At 36.2% G+C, this 22,138-nt stretch overlaps 2 protein-coding genes across 2 annotated transcripts; one reads left to right on the forward strand and one right to left on the reverse strand.

Moving 5' to 3' along the window:
* Nucleotides 1–2,181: 2,181 nt before the first annotated feature.
* Nucleotides 2,182–13,022, reverse strand: LOC147530892 (uncharacterized). Its single transcript, XM_086649409.1, has 15 exons — nt 12,662–13,022; nt 9,576–9,669; nt 8,258–8,436; nt 7,321–7,371; nt 6,491–6,547; nt 6,219–6,339; nt 5,927–5,993; nt 5,752–5,793; nt 4,946–5,051; nt 4,551–4,661; nt 4,320–4,391; nt 4,129–4,230; nt 3,777–3,823; nt 3,632–3,659; nt 2,182–2,557 (listed from the first exon to the last, which is right to left on the reverse strand). Exons 1-15 carry the CDS (start codon nt 12,704–12,706, stop codon nt 2,435–2,437), a joined length of 1,245 nt encoding a protein of 414 aa, XP_086505535.1. The 5' UTR covers nt 12,707–13,022; the 3' UTR covers nt 2,182–2,434.
* A 3,728-nt stretch (nt 13,023–16,750) lies between these two features.
* LOC147530893 (uncharacterized) lies at nt 16,751–19,651 on the forward strand. The gene is made up of 3 exons (XM_086649690.1): nt 16,751–17,696; nt 18,081–18,518; nt 18,954–19,651. The coding sequence occupies exons 1-3, from the start codon at nt 16,751–16,753 to the stop codon at nt 19,649–19,651; spliced, it is 2,082 nt and encodes a 693-aa protein (XP_086505816.1).
* The last annotated feature ends 2,487 nt before the right edge of the window (nt 19,652–22,138 follow it).

The raw sequence follows: 22,138 nt of genomic DNA on the forward strand, positions 1-22,138 counted from the left end.
AGTAAGTGACAATTGCATAATTCGGGTTCACTCAATACTCAATATTTTACTACAAGGACAGTCTGATTGTTTTGAGCGTTAGAGAGGTTTCCGAGTTCCTTGCAGGTTTAGGTTTCGCTACCCATATTGTGAAGAGCATAACGGGATTCAATTTAGCAGTCTTAACATCTTGACTGATTCTAGAAAGAAATTTTTTGATATCAACAATACGTTTTCTAAAACTTTTAGTGTCAAAATTTTTTTTTAGAGTTTTGATGATGAACTCAACATGAATCTTTAAATTGATTTTTTCTTTGACAGACACCTCTAACGCAGAACTCAACATGAATCTTCAAATTTATACCGTCTTCTTGAAGATCTCTAAATGACACTATGCAATTCAATTAATTCTGGAGTCAAAATATAAATTTAGAAATTTTATTTGGTGTCTGATTGTAGAAGTCTTTCTAATAGAGCATTTGTAAATGACCAAATAAGAAAAAGATAGATTAAACTTTCCACCTTCGACACTTCTCATTCTTTGAGCGTTTCTCAAGAATTGCATTGGAGATACTCTTAGCATGGGGTGATTTTGTCTGATACTCTAAGTTCGTTTATAATAATATCTTTTTCAAAAACTATTTCAGTTGCATTCAAGTATTACTTTAAAGGAAAAACGGAGTCGAGGTTGAGCATCCCAGCCTCAGAAACGGGTTGAGTGCACGATACAGCTTCTTGGGCATGCCTTGCAAGTGACAGACATCGAGTTGGCGACCATGGCTGCTCTGCCCACAGGCGTGCCACGCAACGATGTTGTACTACACCCCACTAAATGGGCTAGACTGGGACCCTCACAACACAATGCCCCCTCAAACATTCACAACCCAACCAGTTCAGAAGCTGACAGTATAGTTTCAGAAACTAATATAGCATATGTCAATCTAACATAATAAGTCTGAAATGCACAAGTTACCTAAAAATACTAAAGTGGCTACTTGTCACCGATTTTATATCTTGGTAACCGAGCAAAATCCTGCTATTAATGATTATTTGATTTTTCGAAAAAATGAGTTTTGAAAATATTTGTAGAAAACAATTTCCTAGGAAGCTATTTTTGAAAACTACTTTTGAAAATGAATTTTGGGAAAAAAAAAAGAGTCCGAAAAATGTTTGTCGCAAAAAGAAAATTAAGGTTGCTTGAAAATAGACCGGTATGGAAAAACATTTTTGAAATCAGGTTTAGAAAAATAGCTTCTGAAAAGAACTCTTAAAAAGAAACTTTCAACGATCATATCGTGGAAAAACAAAGTATTTACAAAACTGACTCTTTAGGTTAATTTTAAGGAAATTTGGCCAAAACTCCCTAAAAAATTTGAGTTTTGGTTAAAAAGGATGTATCAACTTTTTATAGGCTTCAGCTCCCTATGGCATTTTTGTAAATAATCTAATATAGGGAAAAGACGAAATTAACCTTATTGCAAATCAGATTGCAAACCAGTTTGCAAACGAGAGTGCAAACTAGTTTGCAAGACAAATCAAATTGCGAAGTAGTGCAAACTAGTTTGCAAAGCTCTGCAAACCAGATTGCAAAGTGTGTGCAAAGTCATTGCAAGGCAAACCAGATTGCAAAGCAATGCAAACGGGATTGCAAAGCTCTGCAAACCAGTTTGCAAAGCTCTGTAAATCAGATTGCAAACCACTGCAAACCAGTTTGCAAAGCTCTGTAAACCAGATTGCAAAGCACTGCAAACCAGTTTGCAAAGCTTCGCAAGCTAAGATTCCAAGGGCAATTTCGGCATTAGAAATGGGAGAGCTTTTAGAATTGTCCTTCAAGCCTATTTCCAAACTATATATGGGGCCTAAAAGGACAAAAAGATAACTTGTCTTTTTGACAAAAAAAACATGAAATTGGGCCTCCGACCCAATTTCCTGTTAATTTTATGACTTAAGGTCCGTAGAATTTAAAGTTGCAACTCAAGATTCCTACCGTATTTTAATTTAGGAATCTTACTTTGGATTCCTGCATCCAAACACACAATAAAGGTTGAGAAGACATTGAGTCGGAAACCAACATGTTTTTTGGTGTTGTAAGAGTCGGAAACCCTATACAGTGAAACCATAAGAAGTTTCCATGAGGGGTAATGAATAATCAAAATCCAAGCAAATAAAAATATTAAAAGAATTGAAACAACACAAGTCATCTGCCAATATAGTCCCAAAAAGATACTTTCAATTTAATATTTGTTGTTTTTTAATTTTTTTTCGAGATACTTGATCGAACGTAGTCCTAATCTGAAAAGGGCATACTGGAACAAAATGTATGCCCTTATGTATGTGTGAAAGAACTTCAAACAAAAGAAACAAACATAATATTATACGGCGTATTCAAGCAGCGAGGTGCCTGAAAATCCTTGCTGCCGAGCGTGTAGTTATTTTGTTGTCAGAAGCCAAACTCTTATATATTCTTGGTCAGTATGTTATCTTCAGATGGAGAGAAGGGCATGCAGCAAGCGGAGATGTCTACACCGGCAACATCCATTGCGTTACAAACCCATTCAGGGACATCACCTTTCGGGAACTACAAGAAATTAACCACATTTAAATGGTTCAAGGAATAACTTAGATTTTTTTTTTTGTGATTCTTAACAACTAAAATAGCAACATGACCATGATCTTATGTCGAAGGCAGAAACCCTAAAGGTGGGTACTTTAAATTATGATCAACACAAACATAAGCGCATGAAATAAGAAAAGAAAACAAAATGAACAATAAAGCGGTATTGAGGACAGAGCCTTGAAGATTACCACAGACTCGGGGGTGGATCCAACTATTTCAACAGAAGGGAGTTGGTTAGGATACTGTATGGATAGAATGATCTAAGCTAATCAGTATAAACCCAAAAAGCTATAACCCTTCCTAAAGGGAACTTAGTAGGTGTTTCTGCTCCTGGATGACTACTGATCTAAGTAGTCCTACTACTGAATGAACTCGAACTTGACAGTAAGGTGAACCAGAGCCAAGTTCCATCTCAAACCCATGACCTTCATTTTTGTTACTTTGTTTCCCTCCTATGGTCGTTAATGTTATTTAGGAGACAAAGAGAGGACAAGGTGAGAAGAGGTATAATTTGAAAAAGAAAATTATACATAACCATCGAGTCTCTCCCCGAGTGACCTCCATATTCTCCCCTAGCGTCGGGGCTCCCCCTCAGCCGACAAGAATCGAGTCTCGAGCCTAGCTACTTATCTCATAACTGCAGGTTGCCTCAAATCAATACCCAAAGTCATTGTCCTCATAAAAAGCAGATCTCCTTCACCATGAGAAGGCCTTCATTCTTCTGGGCAGATACCTACTTTGTACTCTAATTCTGATTTTCAGATAAGGGTGCTAATAAATTAGACATAGTAACGCAACTAGCAGCGAATGTTTGATAGGTTAGAGATGCGATTTAGCTTTGGCTGAGTTATTATTCGATCTACGCGTCTAGCAATATCATCATAGGTGACAGGACAAACCCAGTAGCCAACACAATTCTAGTAGGAGGACTAAGGTTTAACAGGTATAGGTGTCCGGATGCATAATAGTATGTTTCTGTTGAAGGTGAACAAATTGGAAAAATGAAGTACCAAATTTGAGTAAGATAATAAGTACCATTTTCTTCAAGAATCCACAAACGAACCTGCATAAGATGTAACAAAAGAATAACGAAACAAATGTATCAGCGATGAGGGAGATACACAATTCTTTTCAGGTAAAAAGTTCTATGTTGATCAAGTTGGAGAGTTAGAATAAATACTCTGGAAATCTTCCTTCAATTATCGACGTGTGTAAATCCCGGCTAAGCTGTAAACCAGGAGACATAAGAAATTAGTTGCAAAACAGGACAACAAGAGAGAAGAAACGACTACTCCCTTAGACACTCAGTTTTTAATTACTAAGCAGTTAGGGGCAACATCGGGCATGGGCCGCAAAGCTACACTGATAATTCAAATTGAAATCCAAGAATTCAAAATTTCGTACATAAAAGCTAATTTGTAGGCTAGGCAAATAATCAGCTCGGGCTACCCCCAATCCGATCGCCGAGCTACTCGAGCTGGATCGACCAATCCCAACAACTTAGCTTAATGACTTGAGTACTGTATATGTACCTTCATCATATAAAACAAATTGTGGTATGACAGAAGTTGAGATCCCATAGCATCTTTTGTTACAAGAGTATGAATATAAGCTCTTGTATAGTTCTTGCAGACCTAGCAAGACGACATAGACAAATAAAACGATAAGAATATAAGGAATATTTGGTAATCAAGTAGATCAAGGAAAGAGGAAGTTGCCATACCAGACAAGTGCATTCAGGATCAATTGGACGAATATCATCAGCCATTACCTGGTGCTTTAGTTTCAGTACTCCCTGCATAAGAAATTTAGTGAATGTAAGTATCAGAGCAAAGGAAAGGATAATAATTATAATAATAACAATAATAACGGAAATGATATTCGAGGTTTATTTGTGCGGGAAAATAACAATATATATATTACAAGTTACAAAATGAGTCTTTAAAATAACTACCTCAGGTACAAGAGCCGTACCAAACCGAGCAGTACGTGTAGGATAAACACAATCATACATGTCAGCACCTAATGCACTGCAAACTACAATATCAAGAGGATATCCAACACCCTAAAAAAGAATTTGAAAAGAAAATGTAAGATATCATGGCAGAACTATCTCCATTTAGTTAGTTAGTCCTTGGATACAAAAAAGAACATAGAAGTAGAATTAGGGTAAGGGTTTGCCTATATATATCATTTTCCAGTTTTCAATTGATAAAATTCAAAACAATTGCAGATTGGCATCCTTTCGATAAATATTCACGAGACAACATTCATGCACATGGTTTAGAGCTATAACATTTTTTTCATATTTGGAAGTTGGAACATTTGATACAAGTTAATTACTGTTACCATCACATAGCGTGGTTTATCTTCAGGTAAAGCTGAAGTACATTGAGCAACAACACGCCAAAATGAGTCTTTTTCTTCACCGCCTGCAAGCCCGCCGATAGCATAGCTGTCACAAAAGTAAAATAAGTTCAACCGCCTCCCAAAAGTAAAATTATTAGATTAAAAGGTTCTGGTGTGGTGATTATTTTATCATATATCTATAAGAAACGCCGAGAAATGAGAGTTTGATAGACACTAATGAGGCCTAAGACTCAGAACCGCCTTGAGCACTACCTTAAAGGAAATGGGAAAACGACAAAATACTAGACCTCCACCATTTTAACATTGATTTTATCTACAGAGTTGAACACTAGAATAAGCGTGAATTACTTTTTAGATCACATTTATGTAGGCTAGAGAAGATGGTGCAAAATAAACAAACTTGTTTATCTAAAACTGTAAGTGAGATAAATACCTAAACTTTGGGAAGATGGTTGGCGAAGTGTAGGAAAACTGATCTATGCATCATCTTTGTAGGTTCATGAAAAATATGAAAAAATTAACTCTGACAACTCATAAAGAAGTAAAGAACAAAGCGGTGGGTGAGCAAAATTGTGGGCTAATGTTGACAAATGTAGTAAAACTGATATGAATTACATGAGAGGATGCCTACTCTAGAGAAAAGCTAAGAGTGTGTTATAGTTTATTCTTGGAAGTATGTTGGCAAAGAGTTTGAAGAGTGTGTTGTAGTCGGCTTACATTGACCTAATAATTTCTCACAAATTGTGAGGCCCATTAGTAACTGTAACATGTAGAATCTTACATACCCAGGTAAATTGCGATCAACCAAGCCTCGAACACAAATATCTCTGGAAAGTAAGGGATAGAACAAAAAATTTAGCTAGTATGGGGAAAAATACGAGTATATAGTGTAACTTCTTTTCAGGAGCCATGTATAATCATTTCTTCAAAATAAGAACGAAATAAGAGGCATGACTTTACCTGAGCACTGGATCTAATCCTCCTTGTACTATCCCAAATAAGTTTTGTTCAGTTGGTCTCTTGTGAGCTGTTTTTGTGAATAAATAGAATAAAGTTTAGCAGTAATTTATTTTGTGATTATAGCAGCAATCAGATAGAGATAATGCAATTTGGGAGGGTGAGGGACGAGAGCATAGTCATAAAACGTCCCTAAAAAAGGATCAGCGCTCCAAATCTGGGAGCCCAATGATATCAGCTGTCCACCTTCGTGGATTAAAACTAAAGCAATCTTTTTGCTATAAAATGAAGTTACCATCTATACATCTGTCTATCCAACGAATAGTCCGATACATAGCCTCCTCGACTCGTGGGCCAGTAATAGTTGTTTTGACAACATCGTCAAGAGCCATTATGATATCTGCTCCAATTTTGTTCTGCAAAAGTTGGAAAGAAATTAAAAAGGTAATATCTAGAAAAAGATGTCAAACTTTGAAGATTTTCAACAGTAGGGGTAGAAGGAAACTAAAGAATCTCATTTGTTTTGAACTCTTGATAGAACAGTGTTAGAGCATAAAATATACCCACTTGAATCTGTATCGACTCTTCAGGAGTTAAAAGCATTGGCTTCCCATCGACAGGTGACTGGAGTCAGAAAAACGGAAGCATGTGTTAACAAGCATGTATCCGACAATTATAAAGAAATTAAAAAAGATACGCTTTTATTCCCAATTCTCGGCATTCCACAAATGGACAACTAACCTGAACTTTTTAAGTTGCAACTAGTTTGAGTTTAGTGATTGCTCTCTCTTCTAAATTCTTCAGTTCTGATAACTAGTGGTTTGATATGATCTAATGATATAGAATAGTTCATTCTTTGGAGGTGTGAAATTTAATGTAATTTAAAAAAGAGTTATTCCCCAATATTTGGTGAATCTGACTCCTCAAAATGTGTATGAGTGCATCTATTAGGTAAAGTTTTTCTGCTCTTCCTACAAATCCTAAAACATTTATTGCGCATTGACTTCCTAAAATAGATACAAATATAAATATATTCCAAGAAGACTACGATTTCAGGATCGCTTTCTACAAAAATACAAAGAAATTGAAAAGCAAGAAAAAAAAAATAGCTTAACAATTGTTATTTTGCATTTGACTAATTGTGGACGATATCTGTATATTTCATCAATTGTATACTCGTACAATTACCTATTTGGATTTTTCACCCATTGATAAACAACGTACATAGGAAAGCAACAATAGATGAGTAACAAATAAATAGAAAATTGAATAATATAGAAATTCCTCATTGAAATGATTCTGAACAAAAACAACAGAATATTGGTTACATCTTGAATTCCTTAGATAACTTGGAGGCTAAACATCAAAAAACTGATAAGCAGAAATAAAACGAATACCTGAAACGTTACACCTTCCTCAGTAATATCAGCTAATTCCAATAGTGAGACCTGAATAAGTAAGAAATGAAACATTCATTTAGTAAATATCTGGTAACATTGTTTATCTCAACTCTGAAGGTAAACTAAAGAGTGAGTGCACATAAATTTGAAAGAGGAAACAAACACGTATGGAATGAAGAAGCTCGTGATTCAGGTCACACTGTCAAACAAAATTTAGGACATGTTGGATAATTTAGTTATCTCGGTTCAGATGCAAAGCCTCGAGACTGTAGAACAGTACTTTTAGACGAATTCTGTTTACTCCATCTCAAGGCAATGCAAGATGTGTATCTTTCAGAATTACATGCCTTCTTTTTTCCTTTACTGCACGTCCTTTTGCAGTAATTAATTTCCAGTTTCCACAAACTAAGTATAACTAATATGATTCTAACTAACTTGATAATCTTACAAAAACACCAAGAAAATATAAATATATCATGGTTTTAGAATATTCATTATCCATTTAGAGACAGGTTCCGAGTTGCTCTGGACAAGATTTCAAAGTGTATAGCCTATGAACACCAGAGACTAGGTGGTAATGGGTCTCCCTGACGGATAAGAGGCTTCCAGGCTACCTTGGATGGAAGGCAGTCAACCATCTGCAGTTTGCAGATGATAACCTATACTTCATAGATGAAAATCGAAGACAACTCAGGAGACTCAAAGACATCCTTATTTGGTACAGTATAGCTTATGAAATCTGGCCTCAAAGTAAACTATTCTAAATCCTTAACTAATATAGTATGGTTCCATATATGTTAGTTCAAAGTTTCAAATAAAAAACGTCGGACAATATGGTCAGGCAAACTAAAATAGAGAAATACTAAATCAGTTGGTTGTAACAAATTCCCATTAAATAAAAAGCAGAACGACGCATCATGGGATGAAAAACAACCATCTGAAAGCCACCAGAATCTGTAAGCATTGCTCTAGGCCAATTCATAAATTTGTGAAGGCCCCCAAGTTCATCGATCAGTTCTGAACCAGGACGAACTTCCAAATGGTAGGTATTTCCGAGAATTATTTGACAACCAATATCCTCAAGTTGGCTTGTTGTTAAACCTTTTACTGTACCTGTAAAAAAAAGGATCACCGAATATTATCAGAATATTGAAACAGGTGTTGCCAAGTTCTACCATAACTAGTTTTTCGGAAAATTAAAATGTTCACTACCTAGCTTTGTGTATATGGTAAATAACCATCTAATACTCCTATTGATAGATGTGAAAGCTTACAAAACAAAACTATTAGATGATCCACCCAATTGATTAACCAGTATCAATTGGCACCGCACCTTTCACAGTGACAGATAGCAACGTCAAAGACATAATGAATGTGAAAAGATAGTCGCATGAGACAAAAATTGATGTTTAGAACACTGATCCCAAAGTTCAGATACTGAGATACATATGAATGTTAGGCAGTGGTCACTACAAAAAAAAAAAAATTGATCCTACTGACATCTCATATCTCACCACTAGTGACTTGCATGTTGGAATAATCTCAGATGGATCAAGGAATGTTGAATGATTGAAAAAATCTAGGGTCTCTCCACTCATTGCCAATTAGTCTCGAGTAAGACGCCAAGTAACACACTTATTATGCAAGCTAGGCCTCTACATAATAGGCTCAGTGGTAACACGAGATCTAAGTCGTACAATAGATGTATATACTTGTTTGGCCAAAAGAACCCTGTAAGGTGAGGCGGTGGGTCCGCACATCGCCAAGTGCCAACTGGTTATGAGTTAGATTTTCAAATCCAACAACTTAATAGTGTAATGGGTGACCAGTGTACTTATCAGTGTTTTAAAAAAGAATCAAGGCGTTCACCTCAATCCGAGCCTGATGCCTTGGGGCATACATATATGACCTCGAAGATAAAAGAGCACATTTGAAGTCGCCGGTTATGTTTGAGTTGTATGTTTATGAAACACTTACGACTTTATATAATATTATAATAGAATATATAATGGTAGTAAAGTACAAAAACTATGTTATATTATACACAATTGATATCATTTTCTTCACGAAATAACAGTTACGCCATTTACGCATCAAGCCGTCGCCTCGAGGCGCCGTCTATCCTTGTGAGAGCGAACCGCCTTGAGGCCTAAAAACGGATTTTCAAAAATTGGTCTTTATTGCGATTACTCATGCCCCGTACAGTAGTAGGCATGTAAATAAATGCCAGGAAAGGATAAAAGAAATCTAACCTTGTGTCCCGACGGGCATAAACAGAGGTGTTTGGCACACAAAGTGAGGTAGGGTAAGTTGAGATGCCCTAGCACGATTGAACCGTCCCAAAACCTTAACACCCAAAATTCATACAAATGAGCATTACACTGTCAATTCATAATATCAGTCTACTTGTTGGCACGAAAATCGATTTCCATTGAATACAATATGCAACATGCCAAAGTTACAATCAAAAGTGGTTCGCTCTAGTTTGTGGTACCGATAGCTTGGTTCAGTATTTTAGGTTTGATTGTAGTAAGTTCCAGCCTATTTTGCTATACAATATATACTCTTAGACATTTAATCTCTATAGAACTTAAGATCTTAACTGGTAACTAAATCTCGTAGTCAACTAATCAACTTGTTGAACTTGTAAATGTTTCAAGCAAATAGGTTGATTAAGGCTAAAGAATCCTACCATTTGAGAAGAAGAGGCGAGATTTTGTCTAATAAGTGCATTTTGTGCAAAGCAAATGGAGTTTACAAGCCATCATTTTATACACTTCAAATGGTATGAAGAATTTAAAACCTCTTTCTTGGTGCTAGGAACGTGGTGTTGCTTACACCTCATACGGCGAACGATCTTTTCTATTTGGCCGGTGAGAACTAAGAGCAATTTTTTGAAGGAATAAAGTTTGATAACATATTAATATCAAGGAATAAAATTTTGGTTTCGGTCAGTCTACAAATGGAAATATTTTGTTTAGTGTGGAAATTTTACAAATCCATAGAAATGATAAAAATACGATGCAATTGCATATAACAAGATTACTAAACTACAATGAAGCATAAAATATGATGCATATAACAGATTAACATAATGGATTAGTTTGAAAAGGTATCGTCAATTACACAGTTATAATAGGGGTGTGACTAAGATAAAATCAATTTAAGCAGTTAAGTCGGGGGGGATCTTCAAATGGATTTAAAAAGCATTAAAACATAACATAGAAATCAAGCGATATCTATGAAAAATGAAGATGAAAAACATGAAGGAGATGTGTTTTTAGTTCTAGTTTCTCCGGAATTTTTGCTACATTGTCATTATTCCGTTGAAATTTCCATCATGTCAGTGGAAAATTTGAGATTTCCATCATGTCGGTGGAAATTTCGAGATCTCAAACAATTTCTGTCGAAATCTCCCTCATGTTGGTAGAAACTATGCACATGATAGTTGTAAGTGTGATTTCGTGCACCTCATCTAAATTTCCAAAATAATTCGCAAATTTCCGCTGAAATTCGTCAAAAATTTCATTCCTTGATTAATATCAAGGTAAATATGGTAGAATACTACAATTACTGTATTTTGGGGCAAAGAGGAAATATTGGACAACTTTAGAGTCAGGTAAAGATTTATATCCAAACTAAGCTTAGGCAATCACACTCAGCTTACTAACAAGATCAATTACTTAGAGTTAGTTAGGGTCCAACTACTCGGACCATGGTTCAACACTAAAAGCAGCATTCGCCTTCCATGTAAAAGAAAGAGACGGAAATCAACTATCTTATAAAAAGTAAGTAAATCAGAAAAAATACAAAGATTAAACTAAAATTATCAACTTTTATTATTATAACTTTGCATGCTATAGCACTCTCCAATAATCATCGGTAATAAGTGATGCCACTTAATAAGTAAATAGAGCCTCTTTTCATAACCTAGCCGTGCTACTTACTCTTTTCACTTATAAATACTAAAGTATATTTGTTTAAGACTAATGTAAGATTCTTTATATTCCATAAATCTTGAGAATTTCTTGTTAAATTCAACGCTGCATCATGTTGCATATATGTAAAGAACCAAATAAGATGTCGGAGAGTAATATCTATAACAGACATCAAACAACAATTCTGATTTGGACAGAGATAAAAGAAATCTCAGACTAATAATAAAGATGCAAGTTGCAACTCCTACAAACTAAGGAAGACGTCGAGGTTGAGCAAGGGTTTGCCTATAGTTTTGGAGAAAAGATTTAGGCATCTCATTGCTCAATATAGGATCCTACACTTGTCCAATTATTTTGATAGACATGTAACCTATGAATCATGAATTCTGAAAAAAATGTTTTCTTAGGAGTTCGCTTGGTCTACATAAGGAATCCTAAGAATTTAAGATCCATAAAATTCAAATTATGTTTTCTTCCAACATTTGGCAACAAAAATAAAATAGGTTTTATTAGTTATACTTAGTAGGAACCAAGTGTGAAAAGTGGGTCCTAAATTGTCTCTTTCCAACTTGGTCATTTAGAGATATTCTATTAGAAAGACTTTTCAATAGACATTAAAGAAAAACTCCGTAACTTATATTTTGACCGTAAAACTAATTGAATTGCTTGTGTGGCACATAAAGAACCTCATAAGGATCTTTATAATAAAAGTTACGACATCAATTTAGGGATTCAGGTTGAGCTTTGCATCAGAGACCTATTCTTAAGAAGAATTGTTTGAACCTATAGAAGGATCGGAATAACAAGATTTTCAAGGAATCAAATGCAAACTATAGTCTTGATTGATGTTGATGATGTAAAAGGAAAAATATTAAGTTGGGCTAAAAGTTTGTCTAAATTTAAACACTCTTCGTATGTCGATGTAGTGAGCAATTGGGAGGCGTGGATATCATGACAGATCCATGTCCTCCCCAATCGTTTCTTCGTTTAATTATATTAACTCAAATTTTCAAAAAAAAAAAAAAAAAAAAAAAAAAAACTATTGTTAAGAATCTTATGTGACACTCTAAGTTTTATAGTTTCAGTGTTGGGAGATGCTCCAAGTGTTATTACTTATTAATGAAAAAACTAGACATAAAATAATAATAATTTCAAAATTATAATAATTTAAAATCTAGTTTTCAAATTTTAAGGTGGTGGTTTGTCACATGCGGGTGGTTCGGGTGAAATTACCTAAATTCTAGCAAGTACCGTTAGGGTTTCAGAATCAAAACAAGGGTTATGGTCCAATTTATGTTTCCCTTGAAAACCTAATTCCAGGGTACTGGAAAACCAAAATTTAAAGCCATGAGAATAGATAGGGGTAAAAAAAAAACGAGGGGACGAAGTTGAAGATATACCTCAAAGTGAAGCGCCATTTTACGAGCAATTGATGAAACTGACATCAGACAACTGAAGAAACTAAAGAAAAATCAACTAAAAGGTTACTTTTTTATGATTTTAAGTTAAAGTTTATAAGGGCATTTCAAGATATGTAGCTTGAAAAATTGATGGTTATAAAGATTAGAATAGAGAGGGAAAGAATCAAAGACTGAAATAGGAGTTAAAGTTGGGATGAGTGTTTGCATGGAGTTTGGAAACTTTTGAAAATAATAAAACTGTAGAGAGAGAGAGAGAGAGAGAGAGAGAGGTGGTGTTGTAAAATACAGAGAAGGGTTTAGGCGGCGGCTAGGAGTAAGAAAGCAATATTGGCGTTATTCCTGCGGGGAAGGTTTTTGTACTAGAGCGCGGCTATAAGCGCCTCTAAAATTGATGTTCGCACCCGGGCTCTAACCGCGCCTGTACGGAATTACATAAGGCGCCCTGAGCGCCCGTTCTCCCCAAACGAATTGTCCTAATTTTTTTTTTGTCTTCTTCTTCGTTTTTTCTCTTTCTTGGTGAAAACATCAAACTTCGTCAACATTTGGATCACTTAAATTCGATGAGTTTGTTCGTTTCGGGTTTTATTTCTAATAATTTATGTGTTTTTCTTGTCAGGTAACTTATTTAGAGTTCAAAAACGAAAGTTGGAGTTTTTTAAGAGAGAGAGACTCCAAGCTGACGTCAGCAAAAAAGTAGTCTTCCCTCTCCTTTTTCTCCAAGCGAAACCCTAAGAGCCACCATTAAGTCTTAAAGAACAGATCCATCTGATCTCTAGATCAACATGAAACTTTAGATAACGGGCCTGGAGATACTCGAGTCAGCAATAAAGACACGCTTTGGGGAGAATCTAAGAAGAATAAGGGTCGATCAACCAGATTTAATTTTTCTGGGAAACTGAAACAAATTGATTTTGATATCAAATCAAGGTAACTCTCTTCAACCACTGTCTTTACTTGCCTTTTAATTATATTAAATTCTTCAACATGTGTTACAACTAAGGAGTAAATCGAGTAAACTCTTCATATTCTCCCTGCATGCGCCGAATCCGTGCTAGTTCTTGGACGTTTCCTCTGTTGGGGTAGTTCTCTAGGCAAGTTGTACAAGTGTGGCTAATCTCTAGAAGATCGAGTGATTATCGAGACGAGTGTTATCACTCCAGTGTACACGTGCTACACTAAAGATGGCCTGGTTCGAAATGGGATGTTGAAAGGAAGAAGTTGGCTTTTCCTTTAAAGCTATATTCTATGTTCTTCCTCTTTACTTATCCTTCCATCCCTGCAACGTTAATCTCATTCTCATTCCCTTCTTCTACCTTCATAACCTTTTCATGTCGACTCTTCCCTCAGATTAGAACATTGAAGATCTCACTCAAAAAATGTCCCTAAAACTCAGTCTCTCTGAAGGTGGTAATCTAACTATCTGTTACCCAAAACCTTCTGAAAACAAAGATCTTCAAGAGATATCGTCTGGATTTCTAGCTAGGTTATGTTGTCAGTTCGACTATGGTATCGGTTTTATTCGTAAACATCTCTCTGGTCAATCAAGGTTCTTTAGGGAGTCGAGGATTATTCCTTCCTCAACAGGGTTGAATCACTTTCTGATTAAGCCACGTAACCTCACAGTACTCAACGAGATTCACCAAGGTCGTCCTTGGATCATTAGGGGCTATCTAGTGGTCATGCAGGAGGTTGACTTTCCTCTTAGAGATGTGATCCCTCCTCTCATCCTTGAACCGATGTGGTGCAGTTTTTCGGGTCTCCCTTCATCTATCCAGAACAGACAGGACCTTGAGATCATTTTCTCTTGCATGGGGCATATTATTCAGATCCAGCCAAGGAACTTTAGTATGGTAACTAACTCCACTATCCGAATCCAATTTATGTATGACGTTAGGACACCATTGTTGGCTACGCTTAATTCCATCTTCACTGATCGAGGTAAGCCAGTGAACTTCAGCTATTACAAGTTTCCTAAGGCCATATGTCATAAATGTAGGATAGTGGAGCACCCTCTTACTCCTTGCATTAAACCACAGTCTCATGTTTTTGGTAATCCCATAGATATTCAGTCCTATGTTCCTAATCTTTCTGATAATTGGGCTCTCTCGGTTGTGCCTTCTGCCTCGGGGTCTTCTCTCCCTATTCCCCCTCATGAAATCTTTCAAGGTCGAGGTAAGAGGAAAGACCTTGATAAGCTAATGGAGGTTAAAGTTGAGGAGGAAGTCAGGAGAAAGTCCAATCTTAGCAAAGCTCAAGTAATGGAGAAACTGTATGAGTCTAATTTGGTGGAGAATCCAGTAGGTTGGTATGCAGGTACTTCTTCATCATCGTCTTTCCACTCCTCATCCATCCCTCCTAGCTGATTCTCCCCCCCACTCGAATCTGTAGACAGCCAAGAAGAGAGACGTCGGCACATATTCGCGGATTCACTAATGGCGTCTCCTGGTCCATCTTCAGATGCCAGAGAGGAGGGAGATAATGAATGAGTTTACTCGGTTGCTCCTATTTTGTTTCTAATTAGTGTGTTAATCTTTGCTTTTGTTTATTAAGTTGGGGATGTTTTGTTAAGATTATAGCCTATTTTGTTGATTAGTAGGCTGCTTTGATCTGGTTTTAGTGGTCCTACATACTGTTAAGTTATATCTTAATTATATAGATGTATTTTGCTTCTCATATTAATTAACAGTGATATATTAGTATTTACATTAGTGTATTTTACTTTAATCTGGATTGAGATTTTAGGCTAATTATTCGTTTTGTTAGTCCCTTGCCTCTCGTTAGTTTTAGTTAGTCTTAGCTGCTGGTCCTCGGTCGATTAGATCTTTCCCCTTTGGAGTGGGGCGGGTGCCGTTAGAAACAGATTAGGGTTTTGCTGCCTATAGGAGCGGGTTAGTTATACTGCTTCTCTTTCTTTGATTATTTCTTTGTTAGAGGCAGTCCTTCTTCCCACTGGCTATGGACACCCCTAACTCTTGCCCTTCGGTCCTGAGTTGGAACGTTAGGGGTATAGGTAATTTCCTTACTAAGAAGCATCTTTTTAGACTTATTAATAAGCACAATCCAGATATAATCTTTCTTGCAGAAACTAAAAATAAAGCTCACATCATTAATAAGAACATTAAAATTCAAAAGCATTATAATAGCCATTTTGTCGATCCTCAGAGTAAAGCGGGTGGGCTAGTAATGTATTGGAAGCATCACTTAGACACTAATATACTTTACTCGGACAATAATATTATTCACGCTAAAATCTTGGATTCTCACAATAATGGCCACATTTTTATTACGGGATTCTATGGCTGTCCCTATAGTAAGAATAAACTGAAACCTTGGAAATCGCTTAATAACCTGACAATAGATAATAATATCCCCTGGACTGTCATTGGGGATCTAAATTCTATTTTAGACATGAATGACAAGATGGGGGGGGGGGGGGCTCCAACGCTTCTAATTCCCACATGTCGAGTCTTCTCTCTATCATTAGTAATCTTGAACTTATGGACATGGGTTTTAAAGGTTGTCCTTACACGTGGAGTAACAAGCAATATGGTGAACACCTTATTCAAGAGAGATTAGACAGAGCGCTTGTCAACATTCATTGGTTGACAAAGTATAAGAACTCGAGTTTATCTCACCTTGAAATGGTAGGGTCTGATCATCTCCCTATCCTTCTTGAGGATAGCAATGAAATGATTCAGAAGCCTAAACCGTTCAAATTCCTTCGAACTTGGATGTCTCATCCGGATTGCCACGATTTCATTGCCAGTAAATGGAACACCAATATTAATATTCAAAACAAACTTAAAAACTTAAGTAGGCATCTCACCAAAATGGAATAAAAATGTTTTTGGGAACATAGAGAGAAATATTAAGGTAATCACCGATAGGCTACAGGTTAGTAGTAATAAAGAGGAACTGGCTAGGCTTAATGATCAACTTAATAATCTGTATTTATATCAAGAGAGCCTGTGGAAAGAAAAGTCTAGAAATAACTTTCTTTCGGTAGGAGATAAGAACACCAAATACTTTCACTCGCAAGCCATTCAACGGAACCGTAACAACAAGATCATGGCTATTAAGGATAATAAAGGTGATTGGCATGAAGATCCTATTGGCATTCAGTCGGTCTTCACTAACCACCTACTTAGTATCAACACCTCGGAGAATACTATTACGGCTCCAAACATCCTTAATCTTTTTAACCAATCCATTACCCCCCAACAGAATGAGCTTTTAACAGTTATTCCGGAAGATGAGGAAATCAATAATGCCATCAAAAGTATGAAGAAAGAGGCAGCCCCAGGCCTAGATGGCTACCCCCATTTTTTCTTCCAATCTAAGTGGGACACTGTTAGGTCAGATATTAATCAGCTGGTTCAAAATTTTTTCCTCACTTCTACTTTACCTCCCGAATCTAATCATACACACATTTGTCTTATCCCGAAAACATCGACCCCCCAGTCCCCAGCGGATTATAGACCTATTAGCCTTCTTAATACTACTTATAAGATAATAACGAAGATCTTAGAGGATAGATTTAAAGTCACCCTTAATGCTATTATTAATCCTTTCCAAGCCGCTTATGTTCCGGGAAGGCAGATTTCAGATAACATAGTCATAGGTCAGGAGATTATTCATTCGATGAAGAAGATGAAGGGAGCGACAGGATACTTTGGTTTAAAGCTAGATATGTCTAAAGCCTTTGATAGGATCGAATGGAATTTCCTTATAGACATCATGAGAAAGCTAGGGTATGCTGAGCATTGGATTAATATGATTCACAACTGCATTTCTACTGCTTCCATGTTGGTGCTAATCAATGGACTCCCTGGACCTAATTTCTACCCTTCTAGGGGCATCAGGCAAGGTGATCCGCTCTCCCACTTCCTCTTCAATCTGGCCATGGAAGGTCTTAGCAGAATGGTTGAAGCAGACGTCGGAGCAGATACCTTTACGGGGTTTCCCGCTAACAATTCTAGCCTTAAGATATCGCATCTCCTCTTCGCTGATGATTGTATTATTTTCGGTAGTAACTCTCTGGATAATATTCATATCCTTAAACAAATTCTTAAAACTTTTAGTGAGTCTTCCGGCCAAATGATCAATTATAAGAAATCTAATATCTTCTACTCAAAAAATTCTCATCCGAAATTTAAGCGTCTTATCATGCGCTCGCTCAAAGTTAAGAATGCTTCCACTTCGGATAAATACTTAGGGGCGCAGCTGTTCATTGGAGCAAATAAGACGAAAGCGTTCAATGACATTCTTATTCATATCAAAACCAAATTAGAGAAGTGGAATCACTCATTCCTTTCTCAAGCTGGACGCACGGTTGTTATCTCAACAATCGTGGTGGCCGTACCCCGATACCAAATGCAATGCTTTGCCATTCCCAAAGGCATATGCAAGAGCATTTCGACTATTCAGAAGTCGTTATGGTGGGGTAAGTCCAGAGGAATATGTACGAAATCTTGGTCATCCATTTGTAAGCCTAAAGCTTTGGGAGGTCTTGGTATACATAGTCCTGAACTCGACAATAAAGCTATGCTTAGTAAGCTAGCTTGGAGGATTAAAGCGGAGCCTAATGCTATATGGGTCAGATTCCTAAAAGCCAAATATTTCCCTAATAATGAGAACCCAGGTCCAGTTAAGCCACATCACTCATGGATGTGGAAGACTATTAGGAAGCAATTACATCAGATTGAAGATTTCATTATATGGGAGGTACACAATGGAGAGAACATTAATATTTGGACTGATAGATGGATCCCTGACATCCATACACCTCTGCTTCAGAGTAATGAGCCCACTGTAACAAAGGTTGCTCAATTGATCAGTAATAATGAGTGGAATGAAGAGGCTCTCAATAGCCACTTTGATAATAACACGAAAAATCTAATTAAATCCATCCCCATTGATGTGTTGGGAAGGGATCAAAGAATTTGGACGCTTACAAAATCAGGTAAATTCACAGTTAAATCCATGTATAACTACCTTTGCACTAGCATGAATTCCCCCCATCCACTCAACCCTAACTGGAAATTTATTTGGTCCCTCCCTACTATTCCGAGAATACAAAACTTCATTTGGAAAATTTGTACGAAATCCCTACCAGTGAGGGATAGAATTGGTAAATATATTAATAATAACTTGGTCTGTCCTAACTGCAATAAAATTGAAACTATTGAGCACGCTCTCCTCCACTGTACTATTGCTAGAAATATCTGGTTCTACTTCAATATTATATCTGAGAATATTATGAATGTTGCAGAATGGATTTTTTCATGGGAGAACACTCCTTCTTTCAAAGAACCTTCTTATCAGAATCTGCTTGCCACTATTCTGTGGATCATTTGGAAAATTAGATGTGATCACTGTTTTCAATATGAAATCAATTCTCTTCCAAATATGATTAATATGATTATAGCTTTTCCAAAAAATACTATTACCACTCCTAGCATAAAAAACCAATTGCAAGGAAAATGGAACCCTCCTGAACCAAATTGGCTGAAAATTAATGTTGATGCTTCCTTTACCAATGTGAATGAAATTACAGGCATTAGTCTTATTATCCATGACTCTGGTTCTAAATTTATAGAAGCTCATACGAATGTTACGAGAAGCAGAAATAGTGAAGAAGGTGAGGCGTTGGCTATCCTTGAGGGCCTGGAATGGGCGGTAGAACATGATTATAAGTATATTATTATTGAAAGTGATAATATAAATATCATTCATAATATTCAGAACCCAAAGTATGAAGTTCAATGGCAGTCTAGAATTCATTTGCGTAAAATTCAAGAGATTAAACGTCAGATCCATAAGGTGAAATTCAGTTACACCAGCCGTAGATTCAACACTCCAGCGGATAAGCTTGCTAAATGGGCCAGAAAGAAGATAAAATCGAAGACTTGGAGCAGAATTCCTTATTTTATGGTTTCTTTGTACTGTAAGGACACTTTATTAGCTTAATAATATTTGTATCTCTTAACAAAAAAAAAAACTTATTTAGAGTTCATTAATGATGCTATGCCCGACACTTCTCCCGATCCAATCCTGGCCGGCTGATATGTCGAGCATATATTTAGAGTGAGAAAATTTAAACTTTCTCTCTCTAAATCTATGCCCGACACATCAGCCGTCCGGGATTGGGTCGGGGAAAGGGTCGGGCATAGCATCAGGGCTTTAGAGTTTGACATTTGATTCTGAATAAAAAGGAACAACTCATCTCATACGGAATTATATGGGTATTTTAGTCAAAATTAAAGGCTAAATGACAAATGGAGTCGCTGATGAATCTGACGACGAAAACGGAAGTCGAAGCGGAGTTTGAACGGGTAATTATGAAAGAAAGAAGTCGAATGACATTTTGGTCTTTTTTTTAATTAGAGATGTAAAGAAAAAGTTGAAGGCACCCCCTTGGTTTATAATTAGAAGCAAAGCAAAAGAGTTCAAAAAAGAAGGAACAAATGGAGAAATTCTATGAGCTCCCTTTAAGATACCAAGTCAAAATTGGTCTAATTAAGGTGAACCAAGACAAGGTTGACCGAGAGTTCAATTTTGGTAAAAAAAGAAGAGAGGGAAGTCTGATTTGGGGGATGAACGCTTAGAGATTGAAAAAGTTTGGGTTTTGGTGATTGGGGAGCTAGGGTTTGTTCTTGAAGTTCTTGAGAGGGAGGTGAAAGTTTTTACCAAAATCCCAAGCCCCTTTTGTCTTGTCTGAAATCCAAGACATGGTTGTATTTGAGCCAAAACAAGGCTTAAGCGCCTAAGACAATTGTATTGACCCCTAGTTATGGGCTTAAGTGGTAGATATCTTCCGAATTCAACCTCCCTTTTAAGTTGATACGGGTTGACCCGTTGGGTTTTTGGTACTTTATTGACTTATATATTAACCTCAACCAACTGATGACCATTTTTGGATCATCAAGAGTCTCACCACTCCTTGGTCTAAAGAAGATAAACTAAAAAGTAGAAGAGCTTATAGTTTTTCCTTTGATTTCAACAGATGATTCTTACGGAAATTAAGATAATGCATAATTCATTTAAGTAAGTAAATCTTCAAGGTTTAAAATTTACCTGAACCATGGTTGTAATGATAGTCTGGATATTTTTGCTTGTAATGATATGATATGGGTTGCGCTGCTTTTCGAGGTTTCTTATGTTTATTGTTGCATGCAAGATGTTCCAATGTCTTTAACTTTTGGATTAATTCCATTTTGGCCCCCTAAAGATGACCAACTCACAGAAATGGCCCCCTAAAGAAGACTAGCTTCCCCATCTTGCCCCCTTTTGATCTTTTTCGTCAGTCAACTTTAACTATTGAGTTAATTTTTTCTTTTCTGCCCCTTTATTCAAAACTATTTCCCTCTGTGTCCTTTGTCACTTTCTTCTGCCGATCGCCAGAGGTCGAATGGTCACCGACTATCGACTATCGTTTAAAAATAATAATTCAAATGGCCTAAAACCCTTTTTCCTCTTTGTCTTCCTTAAAGTTCATTTCTCTCTCTAGAACCCTGCATCTATTTCTCTCTACAACTTCAGATCTGTCTATTTCTTACAAAAAAACTCCAAATTTGTCTTATCTCTTCACAACTCTTGATCTCTCTTCTTGACTGCAACTCTTGATCTCTCTTCGTTACTCCAAAATACTCGTATCCTTCCTTCTACAACTCTCATTCTCTCAATTTTGAAAAAGCAGTAAGATTTAAAAGTAGCAGTAAGGTTTATAAGTATAAGCACTCGATTTGGAAGAGAAGTAGTCTTTTTAGGTTAGGTTTTTTTCGTCCTCTTTCAGTGGATTCAGAAGAAGAATAAATATGTTCTAGATAGTTATGATTTAGAAAAAGTATTTGATCTGGAAGAGAAGTAGTCTATTAATGGTGCGCAGGATTCCTAAGTATGTTTGGCTACCAAAAATCCTATGACTCTTGAATCCTTAGGATTCCTAAATCCAAAATTTCTATTACACTAAAATGACACCCGAAACCTAAGATTTGCTACGATTTCGATTACTAAACCAAAATTTCAAACTTAAAATCAACAAAAAAATATTTCCTTATGAACATATTTTTCTACAAAATAATTATTTTGAATTTTTTTTTCAAAAACATTTTCTTTTTCCAAAAACAGTTTTTCTCAAAAATCATTTTCGAGGAAAATTGATTTTCGAAAATCGTTTTTTCCTGATTTTTCTTTTCGCCATTATTTTTTTCAAAACTCGATTTTTTTCCCCCGAACCCATTTTTTCTTCAAATAATTTCTTTTCCCCAAAACCAATTTTTCCTTTAAAATTGTTTTTCCCTAATGTTATTTTTTTCCCCGAAAACTATTTTTTTCTCAAAAACCGTTTTCCCCTGAATATCTTTTTTAAATACCGAAAAAATTAGTTACCTAAAAAAATATCGAAAATTCTTTTCCAAAACCATTTTTTTTCTCACAAACCTTAATTCCCCAAAA

Source organism: Eschscholzia californica, unplaced genomic scaffold, assembly GCF_041429995.1.
Source record: "Eschscholzia californica isolate CP2 unplaced genomic scaffold, dmEscCali1.0.p SCAF_6, whole genome shotgun sequence".
Taxonomy (NCBI): domain Eukaryota; kingdom Viridiplantae; phylum Streptophyta; class Magnoliopsida; order Ranunculales; family Papaveraceae; genus Eschscholzia; species Eschscholzia californica.